The sequence below is a fragment of the Helicoverpa armigera genome, chromosome 2 (genome assembly GCF_030705265.1).
Source record: "Helicoverpa armigera isolate CAAS_96S chromosome 2, ASM3070526v1, whole genome shotgun sequence".
NCBI classification, from domain to species: domain Eukaryota; kingdom Metazoa; phylum Arthropoda; class Insecta; order Lepidoptera; family Noctuidae; genus Helicoverpa; species Helicoverpa armigera.
The window spans coordinates 11939237-11956709 of NC_087121.1; the positions used below are offsets into that span (position 1 = coordinate 11939237).

At 34.6% G+C, this 17473-nt stretch overlaps 4 protein-coding genes and 1 long non-coding RNA gene across 5 annotated transcripts; 3 read left to right on the forward strand and 2 right to left on the reverse strand.

The window, feature by feature from the left end:
• Positions 1-34: 34 nt before the first annotated feature.
• LOC110377966 (DNA excision repair protein ERCC-6) lies at positions 35-3144 on the reverse strand. Its single transcript, XM_021337030.3, has one exon. It carries the CDS (start codon positions 3000-3002, stop codon positions 102-104), a length of 2901 nt encoding a protein of 966 aa, XP_021192705.3. The 5' UTR covers positions 3003-3144; the 3' UTR covers positions 35-101.
• A 261-nt stretch (positions 3145-3405) lies between these two features.
• LOC110378072 (protein penguin) lies at positions 3406-7342 on the forward strand. Its single transcript, XM_064040185.1, has 8 exons — positions 3406-4096; positions 4338-4743; positions 4860-4987; positions 5293-5458; positions 5843-6019; positions 6272-6503; positions 6641-6840; positions 7149-7342. Exons 1-8 carry the CDS (start codon positions 3642-3644, stop codon positions 7323-7325), a joined length of 1941 nt encoding a protein of 646 aa, XP_063896255.1. The 5' UTR covers positions 3406-3641; the 3' UTR covers positions 7326-7342.
• Positions 7343-7433: 91 nt separating this feature from the next.
• On the reverse strand, positions 7434-10735 carry LOC135118361 (thymidylate kinase-like). The gene is made up of 7 exons (XM_064040189.1): positions 10681-10735; positions 10363-10574; positions 9989-10089; positions 9404-9551; positions 9012-9129; positions 8648-8734; positions 7434-8514 (listed from the first exon to the last, which is right to left on the reverse strand). The coding sequence occupies exons 2-7, from the start codon at positions 10433-10435 to the stop codon at positions 8415-8417; spliced, it is 627 nt and encodes a 208-aa protein (XP_063896259.1). The 5' UTR covers positions 10436-10574; positions 10681-10735; the 3' UTR covers positions 7434-8414.
• Positions 10729-14852, forward strand: LOC135118364 (uncharacterized). The gene is made up of 4 exons (XM_064040194.1): positions 10729-11378; positions 12811-13008; positions 13277-13453; positions 14408-14852. The coding sequence occupies exons 1-4, from the start codon at positions 11300-11302 to the stop codon at positions 14572-14574; spliced, it is 621 nt and encodes a 206-aa protein (XP_063896264.1). The 5' UTR covers positions 10729-11299; the 3' UTR covers positions 14575-14852.
• A 39-nt stretch (positions 14853-14891) lies between these two features.
• On the forward strand, positions 14892-17390 carry LOC135118371 (uncharacterized). Its single transcript, XR_010277540.1, has 2 exons — positions 14892-15535; positions 16241-17390. It is a non-coding gene; the product is annotated as an uncharacterized LOC135118371 (long non-coding RNA).
• The last annotated feature ends 83 nt before the right edge of the window (positions 17391-17473 follow it).

The following is a 17473-nucleotide window of genomic DNA, read 5'->3' on the forward strand; positions in this document are numbered from 1 at the left end:
ATGACACCAAATGGTATTAAGTAAATAAAACATGTTTAAACAACAATAATCGTTTATTTCTTACGTTACTATTTAAATATTTAAAAAAAACATGGATCGGTTTATTTGGAAGAAAATCTGATAGCTCTAATAGCATCCTTTGCTTTCTTGACGGCGTCTTCTTTTATTTTATGCCGTTTCTCTTTTTCAGCCAACCCAACAACCACATCATGTTGCAATGCGCTCTTAACATTAGCTTTAGCAAAAAGTTTACTCAACACATAATCATCATCATTATCCTCTTTTTCCTTACGTCTATGTTTTTTCTTTTTAACTTTCTTCACTGCCACTAGATTTTCTAGTTTAGATTCTGGACTTGGGGAATGTTTTCTTTTCTTAGATTTCTTTATTTCCTTATCAATGCAAGGTTTATCTCGTTCAGGTGTTCTTTCTCTGATTGGTTTTTCATTTACAAATGTTTCCTGAAGGTCAGGGACTGCTTTATCGTTATCAAGACTCTCTTCCTCTCCTTCACCAGGCTCACCATCCTCTGTTGCCTTTTCTTGACTATTTAAAACTGTTTTCAGCAAATTCTCTTCATAATCTTTCTTTACATGCATATTTACTATATCCAATTCTGACAATATGTTTTCAAAAGGAACATTTGTCACTTGATCATCAACTAAGTTTATTTCAGGTACTTCAACTTTAGGTGGGTTGAGTAGCATTTCTCTTTTCTTTTTGTATTCTTCTCTGGGGTCTTTCTCTTCTTTCATATCCTTTTTATCTACTTTATCTTTTGAAATCTTCTTACTTATCTCTCTTGCCATCCTTCTCATAGCTTCTATCTTTTTCTTCTTTGAAAATGAGACATCACTAGAAGTTTTGTCATTACTTTTCTTACTTTTGGTATTGTTATCAACATTTATTTTTGTATGTTTAAAGAGTGATGCAGTTTCAGTGTCTCCATCACAGTTGAGTTCTTCAAGAGTGAATAAACCCTGTAGTGTACTAGTGGTTAACACATTCTTTTGGTTGGGGTCAATTAATATTTTGTTGCTGAGGAAATGTTTGAATATCTGTCTTTGATATATCTTTTCTTCAATAGTTCCAGCTGACAGAAGTCTGTAAACTGTAACATTTCTCTGCTGACCTATTCTCCAGGCTCTTTCTTTAGCTTGGTCATCAGTAGCTGGGTTCCAATCAGGATCATAAATGATAACTCTATCAGCACCTGTTAGATTAACTCCTAATCCTCCAACTCTTGTGGTGGCAAGAAACACCAAATATTCAGGATTCTCATTAAATGTTTTAATCATGTTCTGCCTCTGACCCACATTTACTGAGCCATCCATTCTCAAATACTTAAATTCTTGAACTTGTAAATACTGTTCTAGAAGACATAACATACCTCTTGACTGAGAAAATATCAGGGCTCTATGACCTTGTTTCTGCCAAATTTTCAACAATGAATTAACAACAGTCATTTTCCCAGATCTTTTATAGTTGCCAAATCTTTCTTCATCAATCTCATCACACTCTTCATGAGCTTCATATAGGTACAAGTCAGGGTGATTGCAAATCTTCCTTAAAGTGCACAAAGCAACTAGTATCCTTGCTCTTATTGGATCTCCATATTTGTTATCTTTGTCCAAAATACTCCTAACAGTGGTACCTGTGAGGTAGCCCATATAAAGATCTTTTTGTTCCTGAGTCAAAGCACAGAACAAGACTTGCTCATTCTTCTCCGGCAGTTTTATATGACTTTGAACTTCAGCCTTTGTACGTCTTAACATGTAAGGTGTAATAATATTTTTTAAGGCCTTTGCTATTTCTAGGGCAGTTGCTTCTTGATATTCAGTGGCATTAGCATATCCGCCTTGGGTGATGGGTGTAGCAAAATGATCCATAAACACATTGTATGTGCCCAGTAGTCCTGGTCTCATGAAGTCAAACAATGACCACAGCTCTTGCAGGCTGTTTTGCATGGGTGAGCCTGTAATGAGTATCTTATGAGGAGTCTGAAATTTTTTTACCAGCTTACTGACTTGGGTGTCAGGGTTTCTGATCTTGTGGCCTTCGTCCAATATGATGTAATGCCATTTTCTTGCAGTAAGATCTTTTGTGTACTTAACAATGCCAGCATATGTTATCAATAGTATTCCATGAGATGTATGCAGGTCCCTAATCAGTTGGTTATGATTACCTGCATGAGACCCAGTATGGTGGAGTACCGCCACTCTCAAATGTGGACACCAAAAGTGGAAATGAGAGACCCACTGGTAAATAACCGTTGCTGGAGCCACAATGATGGTGGGCCCAAGGCCTCCCCAAGCACCCAAGTCACTTTTAGATAAGCCAGCTAGGAATGCAATTATCTGGATTGTTTTACCTAAACCCATTTCATCTCCTAGCAAGCCTCCGGATTCTACCTGATGTAGTTCCCAGAGCCACTTGACACCAATCTTTTGAAACTTGTACAACTGTCTCCAAATAAAATTGGGAACACCTAAGCCATTCTGCAGCTCATGTAGTTCCTCAGGGTCAGTGTTTCCCTCCAGCACATATTGTACATCAGCTGTCATAGTTCCACCATCGTAATTACTTGCTTTAGCTGCTGCTAAGTTTGCCTTCCAAGTTTCCAGTCTCTCATTGTAGAGAGCTGTGTCTCCATCATCCACAATTTTCTTTAGGGTTTGCTTAGTTCTAGTGTTTGAGGTAGACGGTCCAGAGTTTATGTTTATTATATCATCATCAACGTCTTCGTCTGAGGGTAAGTACTCATGATCTGAATCCTTGTCTGATGAAATAGTCGTAGATCGCGACCTTGAAGTAGTGGGTACTGCAGTGTCCTTCATCGTCTCTTTAGGAGATTGCTTTCCAAACTGCTTAGATTGTTTCTTAGATATAAGTTCAGCGGCAGCTTTGCTTTTTTGAGAAACATTGTCCTTCTTACTTTTAATTACTTCCCTTTGTTTTGCAAGAGCCAGTTGGCTCTCCAAATATTTATTTATATCTACCATGGTGTATGAAATTCATGTGTTTTTGTTTACTTTTTCACATATTTCTTTCATTTCAAATTTACGAAACCATAAACTTATTGGTATAAATGAAATAAATATAAACTTGTTTCTACCTGTCGGCATTCCTTTCTACATTAATGACATTATCATGCCTTATTACGAAGACGCCTTTGAGTCATCTGCAGTAGCATTACTGCAGAAATATATGTTGTATCTACAGAATCCTGGAATAAAAATGGCTGTTTTAAAATTAAAAATTACTCATTTTTAATATTATTTCTTATAAATCTAGTTGTTTAGATCTTTAAGCAATAAAATCATTGCAAATATTCGGACCGGGGGCATTTACATTCTTCTTAAACAGTCAACGTGATGTCACTGTGGTAATGACATTGACGGAAATCAGTATTTGACAGACTAGCAAAATGTCGAATAAATAGAAAATACACGTGCGGTTAAATTAAACACACGGTTATTATAATAAGGAAATATAAGTCTATATTACAATTCATTAACTTATTTGTTAGTCTACGTTATTTTTTTATTACTTGCATCGCATGCAATAATAATCCTCAGCATCTCCGCAAATTACCACTAATTTCATAACCTCGTGTGTTGTTGGTGTAATCCGTTAAAAAAATGCAGAAAGTTAAAAGAAAATCCAATGAAGATGGTGTTAGCCCAACAAAGAAGAAGAAGGTAAACTTTGAAAACACTGACAGCAAACCTGCGCAAGGCGAGAATGGAAAGAACAATAAGTTCAAGAAGGATTTTAAGAAGGATGGAGCAAAAGGCCCCAATAAGTTTGGAAAGCCAAAATTTGACAAAGACGGCAAAGGAAAGCCTAATTTTGTTAAAGGTGGTAAAGGTAAGCCTAATTTCAACAAAGATGGTAAAGGTAAGCCTAATTTCTCTAAAGATGGTAAGGGAAAGCCTAATTTTTCAAAAGACCAAGCTAATGGAGAAAAACCGAAATGGTCAGAAATGAAGAAAGAGAAGAAGGAATTGAGGCTCGTGAGGCGCAAGGCTAAGGCCACTGCTGAAGTGTTTGAAGTGTCACACAAGGCTAAGCTGTTGGCTGCACAGATTCAAAGGTAATATTAACATTTGTAAGTTTTGTGTAGATCTAGCCAGTTTATTAGATCCTATATAGAGAAAATATGTAAAATTTAAGATTCATATTCAAGAAGAGAGATCTTAGATAGTAATCTTTAATTTTTAACTCAATTATTTAGATTCTTACAATGCATGGAGCAAGTAACAAACATATTTCTTGCCAATTTCTTTTTAGTTATGTATTTACAATTATTTTCATAACAAAATTTAAATTTTCAGAAAAGTAGTAAAGCAAGATTTCAGAATGAACTCTTGCAAGGAGCTGCACTGTTTACTTAAAGGGCATTACAAATCCATAGCCCTCACACATGATTTAAGCCGAGTCATACAAGTACTACTGAAATACGGCCCAGACGACATCAAGAACGAAATTACAGAAGAACTATTAGACTTAATGGTTCAAATGGTACAGTCTAAGTACGGACAGCATGCGGTCAAACGTATACTCAAGTACGGTACAGAGTTTATAAGACATGAAGTATTGAAGAAGTTTTTCGGCCACATCGTGTCGATAGCTACTCATGCAATTAGTGCTCCAGTGTTGGATTACGCTTACGGAGAGTTTGCTACCAAGAAGGAGAAATGCCATATGCAGCAGGAGTTTTATGGAGATATTTATAAGAATGTAAGTTCATTTTTGTGCAGAAATATATTTTATAAATAATTTGTTTAATTGGGAATATTTTATTCATTAGTCAAATTGTTTGTGAGTATGACGGTAAATTGGGCTTCTCTTTGCAGACAAAAGATGACAAAGTGAAGACAATCAGTGACACATATAAGGACAGCCCTGAGATGAAGACTGCTATACTACAGGCCTGTAAAGCCAACATACAGAAAATTCTGGACAAAAACTTACATGATGGAGAGTAAGTATTTTCTCAAGAGAAGAAAGTAAATAATAAATTGTCTTCAAATCAAGCTTTTATTTAAACTAAGCAGGCACCTTTAGGCATGCACTAAAAGTTAGAATTCATGGTTGCAAAAACAAGGTCTTGCTTGCAAGGGAAAAGGTCCTTATAATGAGTGAGGCAGTTAAAACTATTTTTTATTTATTTTATTATTTTACCCACAGAATACTGGTTCACAGTTCAAGTATATGTAACCGACTTACTAAGAGAAGGAGGTTCTTATTCGTCAAAATCTTTACCTAAATTGTTGTCAAATTTTCCAGATTATTCCACTCAATCCTATACGACTACATACGCGAGTGCAGCACTGAAGACCGCGTGGAGTTGATATCGACGCTCAGCCCTCTCATAGTGCCGCTCAGCAACTCGCTGCCGGGCGCCAATGCCGCGTCTATCTGTGTGTGGCAGGGCACTAATAAGGATAAGAAGGTAAGAAAATGGAAAGAAAGGTGTTAAAATCTATATACATAAAAGAAAATCGTGTTAGGTACATTAATTTAGACTAAGAATGGCTGAACCGGTTAAGCTGAAAATTAGAGGGGAGAACCTTGAATTTTTGTCACCATCAGGCTACAGGAAGGACTTATTTCAGAACTCAGGTGAAACTAAATAAATAAAAAAAATAAACTTCTGTAGCAATTGCATTTATTTATATGTAATCAGAGATATTTAGGGTTGAAAAAATGTATACATCGGCATCAGTCGTCTAGAAGTAGTACAATCAGATTTTTTATGTGAAACTGCGATAAAAATTGGTGATGAATAGAAATTACTGTGTTCTTCAGAGTTAATAAACATTATCTCCCTTTGCAGACTATCCTGAAAGTAGTGAAGGAGCACGCAGTACCTCTCAGCAAGCACAAGACTGGCTACCGCCTACTTATCGCCATATTTGACTCTGTTGACGACACAGTCCTCGTGAAGAAAGCTATTGTTTCTACTTTGGCTAGTAACTTGAAAGACATTGCTAAGGACCACTGGGGTAATATGGTAAGTTTTACATTTCATACAGCATTTTTTTACTTTTTGGAGACACCTTTTTTATATTTAATCTCTCTTAGAACCCAACACTAAGCTCGCCATTTCTACACAATCTCTCTGTTTTCAGTGTGTCAAATTATTTAGGTGTGCAATAAAGAATAATATTAATAACATCTAAAAAATTATTATCTTTACTTTATAATGAAGCATTGTTGATAAAATATGGACCATAAATTAATGTATGTGTAACCTTTTTTTCAGACATTACACTGGCTGGTAAAACCCAAAGACTCAGGGGCATTCCACCCCAGTTTCATAAAGTTCCTTGAAGAGGGCGCCAAAAGCGGGACCTCCAAGAAAGATGCAGAGCTCCGAGTGTCGGAGCTCAGGGAGGCAATCCTGCCTGCTTTGAAAAAGGATATAGAAGAGGATCCCGAGTTCTGGCTCAGTAGTAAAACTAATATGCTTTTGGCAGTAGCTGTGCTGTCGATAGGTACGTCAAACTTAAATAATTGATAAAGCTACCTTATAATGCCACTGCCACTTTATTAACAATGCTATATTTTCCTGAAGATGTGCTTTCAAAAAATCATATTATGCAATATTTCATTTGATATTTCTATTTTACAGAGTCAAGTAAGGAGATCCTAGAAGCTTTAGCTAAGGTTATTTGCAAACCTGATTGGCGCATCACCGCAGACGGCAAGGATTCACTGGCGGTAGAGGACGCTGGCATTCACATGTGCCTCAAGAAACTGGCAACACTGGATAAGGACAAGGATGGCAATACTTTGGGCGAAGCTATCTCTGAACACTTGGAGGATGAAACTGTGAGTTTATATTTAAGTTTTTGTCTATGATCGATTTTCTGTAACATGTAATTTAATCTGAGTAACTTCGTAATACATAATACTAGCTTCCGTCCGCGTCCCGAGATAACTGCTTCCGGTTGCCAAATGGTGACAAAAAGTATCAATTATTATTATTGCCCTTCTCTCGGGTCTAATTTTCAACTTAAAAGGCCATTCTTAAATCATAAGTAATGTGACTAACACAAAGAAGTACCTAAAATTTATTTTCTTTCTTTCTTTCTTTTCTTTACCTATATCAAATATTTTTTTAATCAAACTTTTTTCAGATTAAGCTATGGCTGCCTACCAATAGAGGTTGCTTCTTCCTCCTCAAGTTAATCGAAAGCAATAATGCCGCCACTGCTAGTGCTTTGAAAAAGAAAATTAAACCCCACATCAATATCCTGAAACAACAGTCTTCAGAAGGTGCAAAACATCTGTTACAAAATGTACAGAAGAAATAAATGAAATTTTTTTAGCATTTAGTATTTTTATTTTTTAAAGTCGATAACTATTACGCAGGGTAAGTTGGCCTGCTCGTTGGTCAATAGGATGATAGAAAATAACAAACATTGTAAAATTCTAAATTCTTTATTGAAATTAATAGCTATTATGCACAGGCCAAAAATACTTAATTGTGCTCACTTATAAATAACAATTCGCTAATAAATCATTATTTTTTATTTAGTTTAATGTGAGGCAAGACTTAAATGCTTTTATTTTATTGTAACTTCGAGTGTTTCTACTACAACTAGTTATGATAAACTGCAATATTGTAGGTTGTATTCCAGTCTATTTATATAATGTTAGGGCTATTTCAGATCTCAACTACGACTAAGATATTCTGAATACCAGTAGCTAAACTCTAATTTTAAAAAATGCATTAAAATAACACAAAATATTTTTAAAGATAATTCTTAAGTAGAAGCTCACTACCAGAGTTATAAGTGAAGACTTAAACTATTCGAATTATAATCGAGATATGAGTTCCACAATAGTAGTACCCATATTAATATCTTAAGCCATTCGAATTATAATGGAGGCATGAGCTCCACATATTAATAAGACTTATAAAAATAATTGACTTTCAACATCATCTAAGACACTACAAACTTTTCAAAAAATATTTTTACATAATTATTTTACAGCTAGAAGAAACATACAACAGAGGCTTAGTACAGCTGCTTAGCAGCACAAATTTGTACCTACGTTAATTTCCCTAATTAAGCCTAAAAGTCACAACTTATTTTTAAACATTATTTTCTAACCCAATTTTGAAGGAACTTCTACAATTATTTAGGCTGCATACAGAAAGAAAGCTGGATGAGACTGAAACTTATAAGCGCTTATCGGCGCTTGACAGCGCTGGTTACCCGCGCAGGAAAATATATGAACACGCGCCGATAAGCGCTGACCGGCGCCGACAAAAGCTGGAAACTTATAAGCGCTTATCGGCGCGGGTTACCAGCGCTGTCAAGCGCCAGCTTCTTCCAGCTATCTTTCTGTATACGGCCTTACTTTGTACATTTGTTATTAAGTAAGTACTTTGGATGTCATTCCTTTTTCCAAAGCTTGCCTATAGGCTTCTCTGGCACATCATTGATAATGTTCAGTGATTGCTGCAACAAATCTTCTTGGATGGACTCAATAGACCTGTAAATAAAAGAATTATTTTTTAGGACGATAATCTACACTTTGAACGGTAAGTTTATATCCAAGGTGAGCAGCTTGCCCATTGAAAACTGCATGAAAAGCAAAAAGTATACAGAATTCTACAATAAATTACCTGTTAGCATCTAAAACTTCCCAATTGTCTTCTTTTAACTTCTGATAGGTTTCAGATACTTTCTTTTGGAAGTTCAGTACCTCATACCTGTGAACAAAAAATATCTTTGTTGATTGACCTGTAAATGGACCATTAGGGTCAATTCACACTGAAAGAGCAGCGGCCGGCAGCGGCCGTAAGAGCACGGAAAATGTAAGAGCGCGGCGCGGTGCGGCGCCGCGCGGCCCGCCGCGCTCGCGCTCAATCCCTTGCAATTACGGCCGCTGCCGGCCGCTGCCGGCCGCTGCTCTTTCAGTGTGAATTGACCCTTAGCCAAAACATTTTTGGCCTAGTTTGATAACATTTATCTATCTCAGTGACTGACCTTTCATTTCCAAAGCCATTTCTTTCTTTGATGGAGTCAACAGGCATTGTAAGGAAGAATACTTTATCCGGTTTCGGGAGACCTACGTCAGGAGACTTGCACCAATTGAAATCTAAACCTGGAACAAATAGGTTTGTTATTGTTACATAAAAGTACTATTGATATAATATAAATTATGATATTCCTTTAGCATTAAGAAGGATATAAGCCTTTGAAAGTTCATCATATACAGCTAAATAAATTTCAGGTACCCATCCATTTTAATCTAGTCTGTAACTGGAAAAGTGAGTTTTTTCACTTTCGCTCTAAAATGATTGATGACATGAAATTTGAATCCAGGAGTGGGACTAAATTTTGACAGTCTAGTATAACAATAAACTTTAAATTCACACCTTTAGCAGCCGAGAATGCAACCCCAGAGTAACAATATCTATCTACAATGACTGTGGTGCCGGCTTCTAATTTCTTAATTATATTCTTAGCTCTTTCCCATCTATTTGCTGAGAACAACAAATGGATTACTTCATCTGATAAATCATTCTGAAAAATAAACAAAACAAAAAATCTTTAACATGTTTTTTGTATTCGAAACTATTGTAATTTAAATCATTGTTAAGACAAAATCGATCTCAGTGGCGTGCACTTGGAGAGGCCTATGTCCAGCAGTGGACTGCTATAGGCTGATGATGATGATGAAGACAAAATTTTTGTTATAATTATGTGATGGGGTTTATGGCCCTTAAATTACAAGTTTAGTTCTGCGGCGCCATTGTGGGATAAAAATGTTTACAATTAATTTATCATGAACGGATAGGATTGAGAATAGATAAGATTGTGTTAGGCTCAAATGTAGGCTATTCTTTAATCTTATCTACAGCAATCTGCCGTAGGCATAGGAAAAATATAGATAGCAAGTTTTGTTGATAAGGTTACATAAAACTAAAATTATTATTATTAAATAAAAAAGAATGTTATACCTTCATTTGCAAGTAATTGTTTATAATTTTCCCAACATCTGTGTTTCTGGCCGGGAAATTTGTGTACTCAGCATGGATGTTCTTGTTTTTCAAATTCTCAACTGGGAAAGAAAACATTTAAAAAAACTGTTACTATATTTTGATAACAAAATTGGGTCATTTAAAAAAAAATTACTAGAATCTCCTTGCTCTGTGTACAAAATGAACTTTAAAAATAAAGTTAAGGTCTGGATCAAAATGTATTTTTTCCTATATTGAACATGGTTTAAAGATTCTATTGTTGTTGAGCAAATGCCCTCGGGTGTATGTGCATACATGTCCGGTAAACCGGTTATGCATGAGAGCATACATACTCCAGAAAAAACAAAACTTACCAAGCGTTCTGGCTTGAGTCGACTTTCCTGTCCTATCCACCCCCTCAATAACTATTAGTGCTCCACGTTTCATCTTTAGATCAGTAGTATGTATCTTCTGTTAATTAAAAACGACCTTCCTATTATATTCGATGGGTTACGTTCCGTTGAACTGTGCCGTTGAATCAATAAAATTAATGCAATCTCTCTCAAATAAATGTGTCTAATAGTACCTAAAAATAAACACTGTCACTTAAACACAGTAACTTTGAGTTTCTGGATGCTCACAAGATACTCAGATAAAGAACGAGTGTTCCAAAACAATACCTATTTACCTACTTTCTGTATCCTTTTTTTTCTCTTCAGCAGAGAAACATGTTGTCAATGCTGATGCCATGGGGATGCAACTGAAGTACAATAATTTTCTGAGGTTTTTTTTTAGAAATGCGCCATCTAGTGACGGATGCCCCGTAACTTGGGTATTTGTACTTCGTTTTAGTCACTAGATGTCACTGCACCTTAGACCGATATTTCATCGATTTAATAACAAATCTAAAAAAAGTTTTGTGATTAGAAATATTAACAAATATTGTAATTAAATAATTTTATGATTTATTTTTAATTCTTTTTTATCTATGAGGACGTCTTAGTTAATCACAATAATCACACTACTTGAAACCACTTGAAACACTGACGATTGACATTGACAGTCGACCATACTTTTAAATTAAACCGTTTTCCGTTTTCTAACGTGTTGGTTTATTCTGAGTGTTATTTTCTGGTTTTTTTATTACGATTGTTGCGTGTTCCTGGACTCTGATACTGACTGCTTCTGTGATTGACCTGGCTTCGTATTTTGGACCTGTGATCTACTGCATTTTCATTGACCCGGCTTTGTATTTTGGAACCTCGATCGACTGCTTTTACATTGACCCGGCACCGTATTTAGGACTAGAAAATGCGTCCAGTGGATCGTCTTAGGGGCGGAATGCCATCAACGTCAAGATATAAGTGCTACTTTGATTGTGACAATGACGGTAAGTTCAAAACTTTTAACTTTATAATGCACGTAATTTATCTTTTGCTGATAGGCTGCACAATATCCATTATTGTCATCCGTGCAATCTGTGGTCATCATAGTCCTTGAGTCATCAAAATCTAAGATGCACTACCACACACACTCCTGTCCTGACCCTACACAAACAATTGAAACTGCACATTAACTTTTATATCCAATCAAAAGACTCGGAATCTACGTATAAGACAAAGCCCGCTCTAGACGACCCTCTGACCAAATAACTTCATCAGGTTTTAAAACTATGATTTTACAGTGGCGTAGCATGGGATTCCGCCGCCCGGCAGGTATATTTAGCTGCCGGTCAGTGGGTAGTCTTAGGGCGAGCCCTTATTTAGGTACTTATTTAAATTCAAATGACTACAATTTAATAAAATTCTAAAGATGGTTTTGGCAAGAAAGAATTATTATTGATATCGACTCATGACCAGGTGCGGTCTCAGCCCATGATTTTGGGATTCACTAGGGTGCTGGAAGGAATACTTTCAGAAATTGTTACTGGCTCTCTTTGATATGTAGTGCAGCAGTGTGAAAATTTTAGCATCCTACCTAGGATTTTGTTGATTCATACACTAATGATCTATGTATAACTTTGTCGATTCATACAGCATGCAACAATATTTTTTGCAAACTAGGATATGTTAGATTTTCCTTTAAAGCTCAAAAAACATAAAGCCTTGTGTGGACTAAGCATTTATTGTCAAATTAAACGAAAAACAAGCAGATGTAAAAATTCAAGAGCGAGTCGAAAAATTTAGTACCCTGCCTGCCTGATAGGTTAGATCTTCTTTTAGTAGACAAGAAGTTATTGGGAGGTAGGCTAGAAGTATAGATAGATATCTATCTATCTTGTTGTATTTGTTATGGTGGTGGTGGTGGTATCTATACACACTATGTACACCATAACAAATTACAATTAAAACTTAATAACTAAAGGGGTGTAACAATGGGTGGTCTTATCGCTAAAAGCGATCTTTTACAGACAACCTTTAATGTATAGTGACTCTTCTCAAGAAAATTGTATTATGGGGTGGCATAAATAGGAACTGACAATGTAAAGGCGGCAAAAAATGCCTTTGCCTCTACTGTCAACGCTATCAGCTTCTACTTGGCTTGATGCTGCAGCTAGGCGGCGGTGCCGGCCCCTAGAGTAGCGCCACCCAGGGCCATGGCCCCCTCGGCACCCCCATGCTATGCTACTGTGATTTTATTTACTTCAACTGTGGTGTTCCTGTTCTAGTACTGCTAGACCTCAGCTATTATTTCTAGTGTTAGATTAATATTCAAGGATGGTATCACAGTACATTACTAAAATTTTATACATATGATGATGATATCTATTACGGTATTTTAATGAGAGTGAGTTGTTCATGTATAAAACTTCTTGATTTCAGGCCCATTGCACCGATTTCCTAAACCTGAATACCCACATTTGGAAAAGTTTAACTCGTGGAAAAAAGTACTAGATAAAGCTTTACAAGAGAAAGGCGACATCTACATTTATAACCAAATTCGATTTTGCGACAGACATTTTGAAGAGTGTTACCGTTCAGCCAGTCACCGACTTACTCCAAATGCAATACCAACTCTAGGTACCTACTATTTAGATGTCTTATGTTATTTAAATCTTAATAGAAACAAAACCACATTTCTTTGCCTTCGCTGTAATAACAAAATTGTTCCTCAAATATTAAATAAAATTTTCTACTGAATAATCTAATCCTAATTAGAAGAAAATAAAATGAATATTATATACCAAAAATAATTGATGCAACATGCTATCTTCTAAGAATTAAATGAATATTGTTCTATATTCTACATAATTATACAGTAACTATAAATAATTTCATCCTTTTGCAGATTTATCTACATTACCAGTTGGTCAAACTCTTGAAGGTCCATCGGGACATGTCGAGGCAGACATGTCGAATTTATTAAACATTTCGCAAGATAAACTTGCTGTCATTGAGCCATCCAGCTCTACCCACTATCATAGTGATGTACAGAATGCATTACAGACAGCTGAACGCCCTAAAGGTAAATATTTTTATTGACAATTGACCTTTGACTTGTAACATTAGGTTTTTCTTTCCATCATCAGGATTCCAATTTGTTTCCACTGTAGGGTCATAAAACTTCTTGCAGAGAGAGAGTGGGCATTTAAGCGTACATAGGGAAATAAGGACAGAGAAAGCGACTTTGTTTTATACTATGTAGTGAAGCCTATGTGTTATTACATTTTTTATAAGCTATATTACTGTAAAGTTTCATCTAAATCCGTTTAGTAGTTTTCGCGGGAAAGAGGAACAAACATCCTCACAACATTTATAATATTAGTACTAGTATAGGATTATTTCATACTAACTGCGTCCCGCGGTTTCACCCGCGTATACCGGAATAAAAAATAGCCTATGTCTAATTCCAGGGTATAAGCTATCTACATACCAAATTTCATCCAAAGCCGTTCAGTAGTTTTTCGTGAAAGAGTAACAAACATCATCCAAACTTACAAACTTTCGCGTTTATAATTTTAGGTAGGATTATTTCCGCACTTGCAGGAATCAATAAATGTAAGACAATAACAAATCTCCGAACTTGTAAACCTGAATTAAATGGATTAATAATAATAACTTGATATAATCCTACAACTTATGTGTCATAATAATTATTCATCCAAATAGCTAGTTCTAACCATCCATACCATTTTTTTCGTTGGTAGAAAAGGCCCAAAATGTATGGAGTCTGAATGATCTTCTTTATATCCATTTTGTTTACCCATAAAATCCCCATAAAAATATTTATCAAGCTTGTATCTGCTGTTGTAGGGAAGTCTCCACTTTTGTATCTGTTCCTCGAAGCCTACCTATTCCAATCTCTGGTCATAATATAATAACAGAACAATATTATGTAACATATTTTTATCACAATTCTATTAAAACTTTGTGTAACACTATTTCTTTGATCTGAGGTGTAACATAATTTAAATTACAGGTTCTAGGAAAAGAGGGACTTGTCAATATTTAAAACGAGTCGTCACCTCCAAAGAGAAGGAGATAATAAAGTTAAAACAGAAAGTATTGAAGCTGAAAAAGAAATATAAGGAACAAAATAACAAGAAACTCTCTGCAAGGAAAATTTCCACATCAAAATCATTTTGAAAGAGTTAAATAAAATGCCTGCAACAATAAAAATATTTACTTCCCTCCAAATGAAATGGAAAAAGAAACCACGAGGCAGGCGATTTACATTTAACGAAAAAATCATGGCATTGACCATTTACAAACAGAGTCAGAAAGCTTACAACCTCATGCGAAAAATGTTTGTCTTGCCATCAAAGCGCAGCCTACAAAAAATGTTGAGTAAATTTGAACTGAAACCAGGCTTCAATCCTGATATATTTAAAAATTTAAAAGCTACAGTAGCAAAATTGCCGGCAGAAAAAGTTGGTCAATTTACTGTTTGATGAGGTATCATTGGCTCCGGGTGTTTTACAACCCTGCCCTAAAACAGATAACTGGTTTTGAAGATTTTGGGCACAGACAAACAAAAAAACTCGCAGATCATGCCTTGGTCTTTATGATCAAGGGTATAAAAAGCAAAGTGAAACAACCTTTATGCTTTTCATTTTGCCAAGGTGCCACGAAAAAGGACGATTTAAAGAAGCTGATCAAAACAATAATAAAAGAAATCTCCAATACTGGATTGATAGTTATTGCCACTATATGTGACCAATCAGCCACAAATATTTCTGTGATAAAAGTCTTCAAGAAGACACAAAACGCAAATATTTACAAGAGGGTAATGAATATAGGACCCAAGCCTTCGAGTTTGAAGACCAAAAGGTCTTCCCATTATTTGATCCTCCACATCTTTTAAAGGGAATGAGAAATAATTTACTCGCCAAACATTTGAAATTTGTACAAGATGGGAAAACAAAGTATGCAAAGTGGGAACATTTGGAGATGCTGTTGAAGTTAGATGTTGGGGATGATGAAATTAGGCTTGTTAATAAATTAACAGAAAACCATGTTAATAAAGAGAAAATTCCAAAAATGAAAGTGAAATATGCTGCACAAGTTTTCAGCCAAAGGGTATCATCAGCATTGAGATTCTTAGCAAGTAAGTATGCTTTTATTGTTCTCATTATTTTCTCTATATTTAAAAAAAATTGCTATTAATTTACTAAATTAGATTTTTATTTTTAATTTACATGTTTTTAACCATCTTCATTCTCCACAGACAAATTAGAAAGTTCATTATTTTTCTTTAAAATAATATTAGATGTCCTGGCTACATTTATAAGTTCAAAAATATTTAAAAACAAACAATTGAGATGCTATTTCTCTCGATAAAATTCAAAATAAAAATACAATTCATATCTAATAATTTATCTAAAATTGGCTATGTCAATATTTAAGATGCATAAGATATATTGTTGGAATAACATTATAAATTGAAATGAAATAATAAATTAAAATTATCATATTGAAATAAAAATTTGAGACATTATGAAACTACAAAATATAGTTTAATGTTGGTTTCTTACTAATTATATTTACACCCACAACTATTTACTGAACCAACTGATAAAGACGCACAGTAAATCGTTACTGCCACTTTAAAGTTTGTAAGTTTGTGCCTTTTCGACACAGCCGTGAGGCACACCGTTTAATTTTTAATTAAATTTTTGTATTTTTGTTTTTATTGTGTCCCCTAATCTGGGTCGAATAAATGTATTTTCTTTCTTTTTCTTTAATTTCGGTCCACAATAGCAAAAGATTGATATGAACTGTATTCTAGTACTTATTTAATATATTGTTTCAGAACACAACCTTCTTCCGGCGGAGTGCGAAGAAACTGCTGATTTTCTACTCATTATGGACAAACTATTTGATTCTTTCAATGGACATTCATATACAGGTGATCCAAAATTTTCAAGGGGTGTGTAATGAATAATTCTCCTCATTTTAGATTATGGACAGAGGTAGTTCCTATATTGGATTCAATGACTTTTAAAACTATAAAAAAAAAACGGGATGGTACAGAAGAAGTAAGATATGAAAAAGTGCCATCCCTTCAAAATTGGATCCACAATATTAAAACGTTTAAAGAAATGTGGGAGTTTTTAAAAATCAAATATAAAGTTACTAGCCTTTTAACCAGAAATTTCAATCAGGACCCTCTTGAAAATTTTTTGTAACATTAGAAGTAATGGGATACGAAATGTTAATCCCTCGTGCCTACAATTTATTAATGCGTTCAAAACTTTGTTACTTAATAATTTAAATTCGCCCCATTCTGTAAGTGCCAACTGTGAAAAAGATGAAAATAAATCACTGCAATCTTTCAAAGATCTTCTTGCTGAAAAACAAAACAATGAAATTGAATTGGTTAGTGGTGATTTTCCTATTGATTCTTTAATTAATACAATGAACCAAATTAAATGGAATGACTCGATTTTGCATGCCGAATCAAAAAAATATGTAGCAGGATACATTGTAAAAAATCGAAATGTAAAGTGTTCAAAAATGTGGAACATGTACTAATGATATATTAAGAAAGGAAATTGATTTTGAATCATTTAATTATGAAATAGATTATACGAAAAAATCCTTATTTAATGCATGTGATGATTTTATAAAATTATTAAATGAAATATATTATATGATTGTTGCATGTTTACGAGATTCACCTGAAATAAAATATCTGAAAGAAAAATGAAATTTTACATCAATTGCCATTGTGATTTTAGTATAATTACTTGTATAGTTCATAAAAATAAATTAATTGATTTTATAATTAATATGTCAATTAATTTAATCATTCACAGTTGGTGCACCGGGTTAATAGAATAATTAACGGAAAAATAACAAATTTCGATGTAAATGATGAAATTAAGTTACAAGCATTTAAATATTGTAATACACATAAAAAAAGGAAATAAAATATACTTAGCCGATAAATGTACTCTTTATCTTTTGTTTTTTTATTATCTCCCATAATATTATTGACTAGACTAGAAGTTGGAAACTGAAAACTGGAAACTGGAACTGGAAA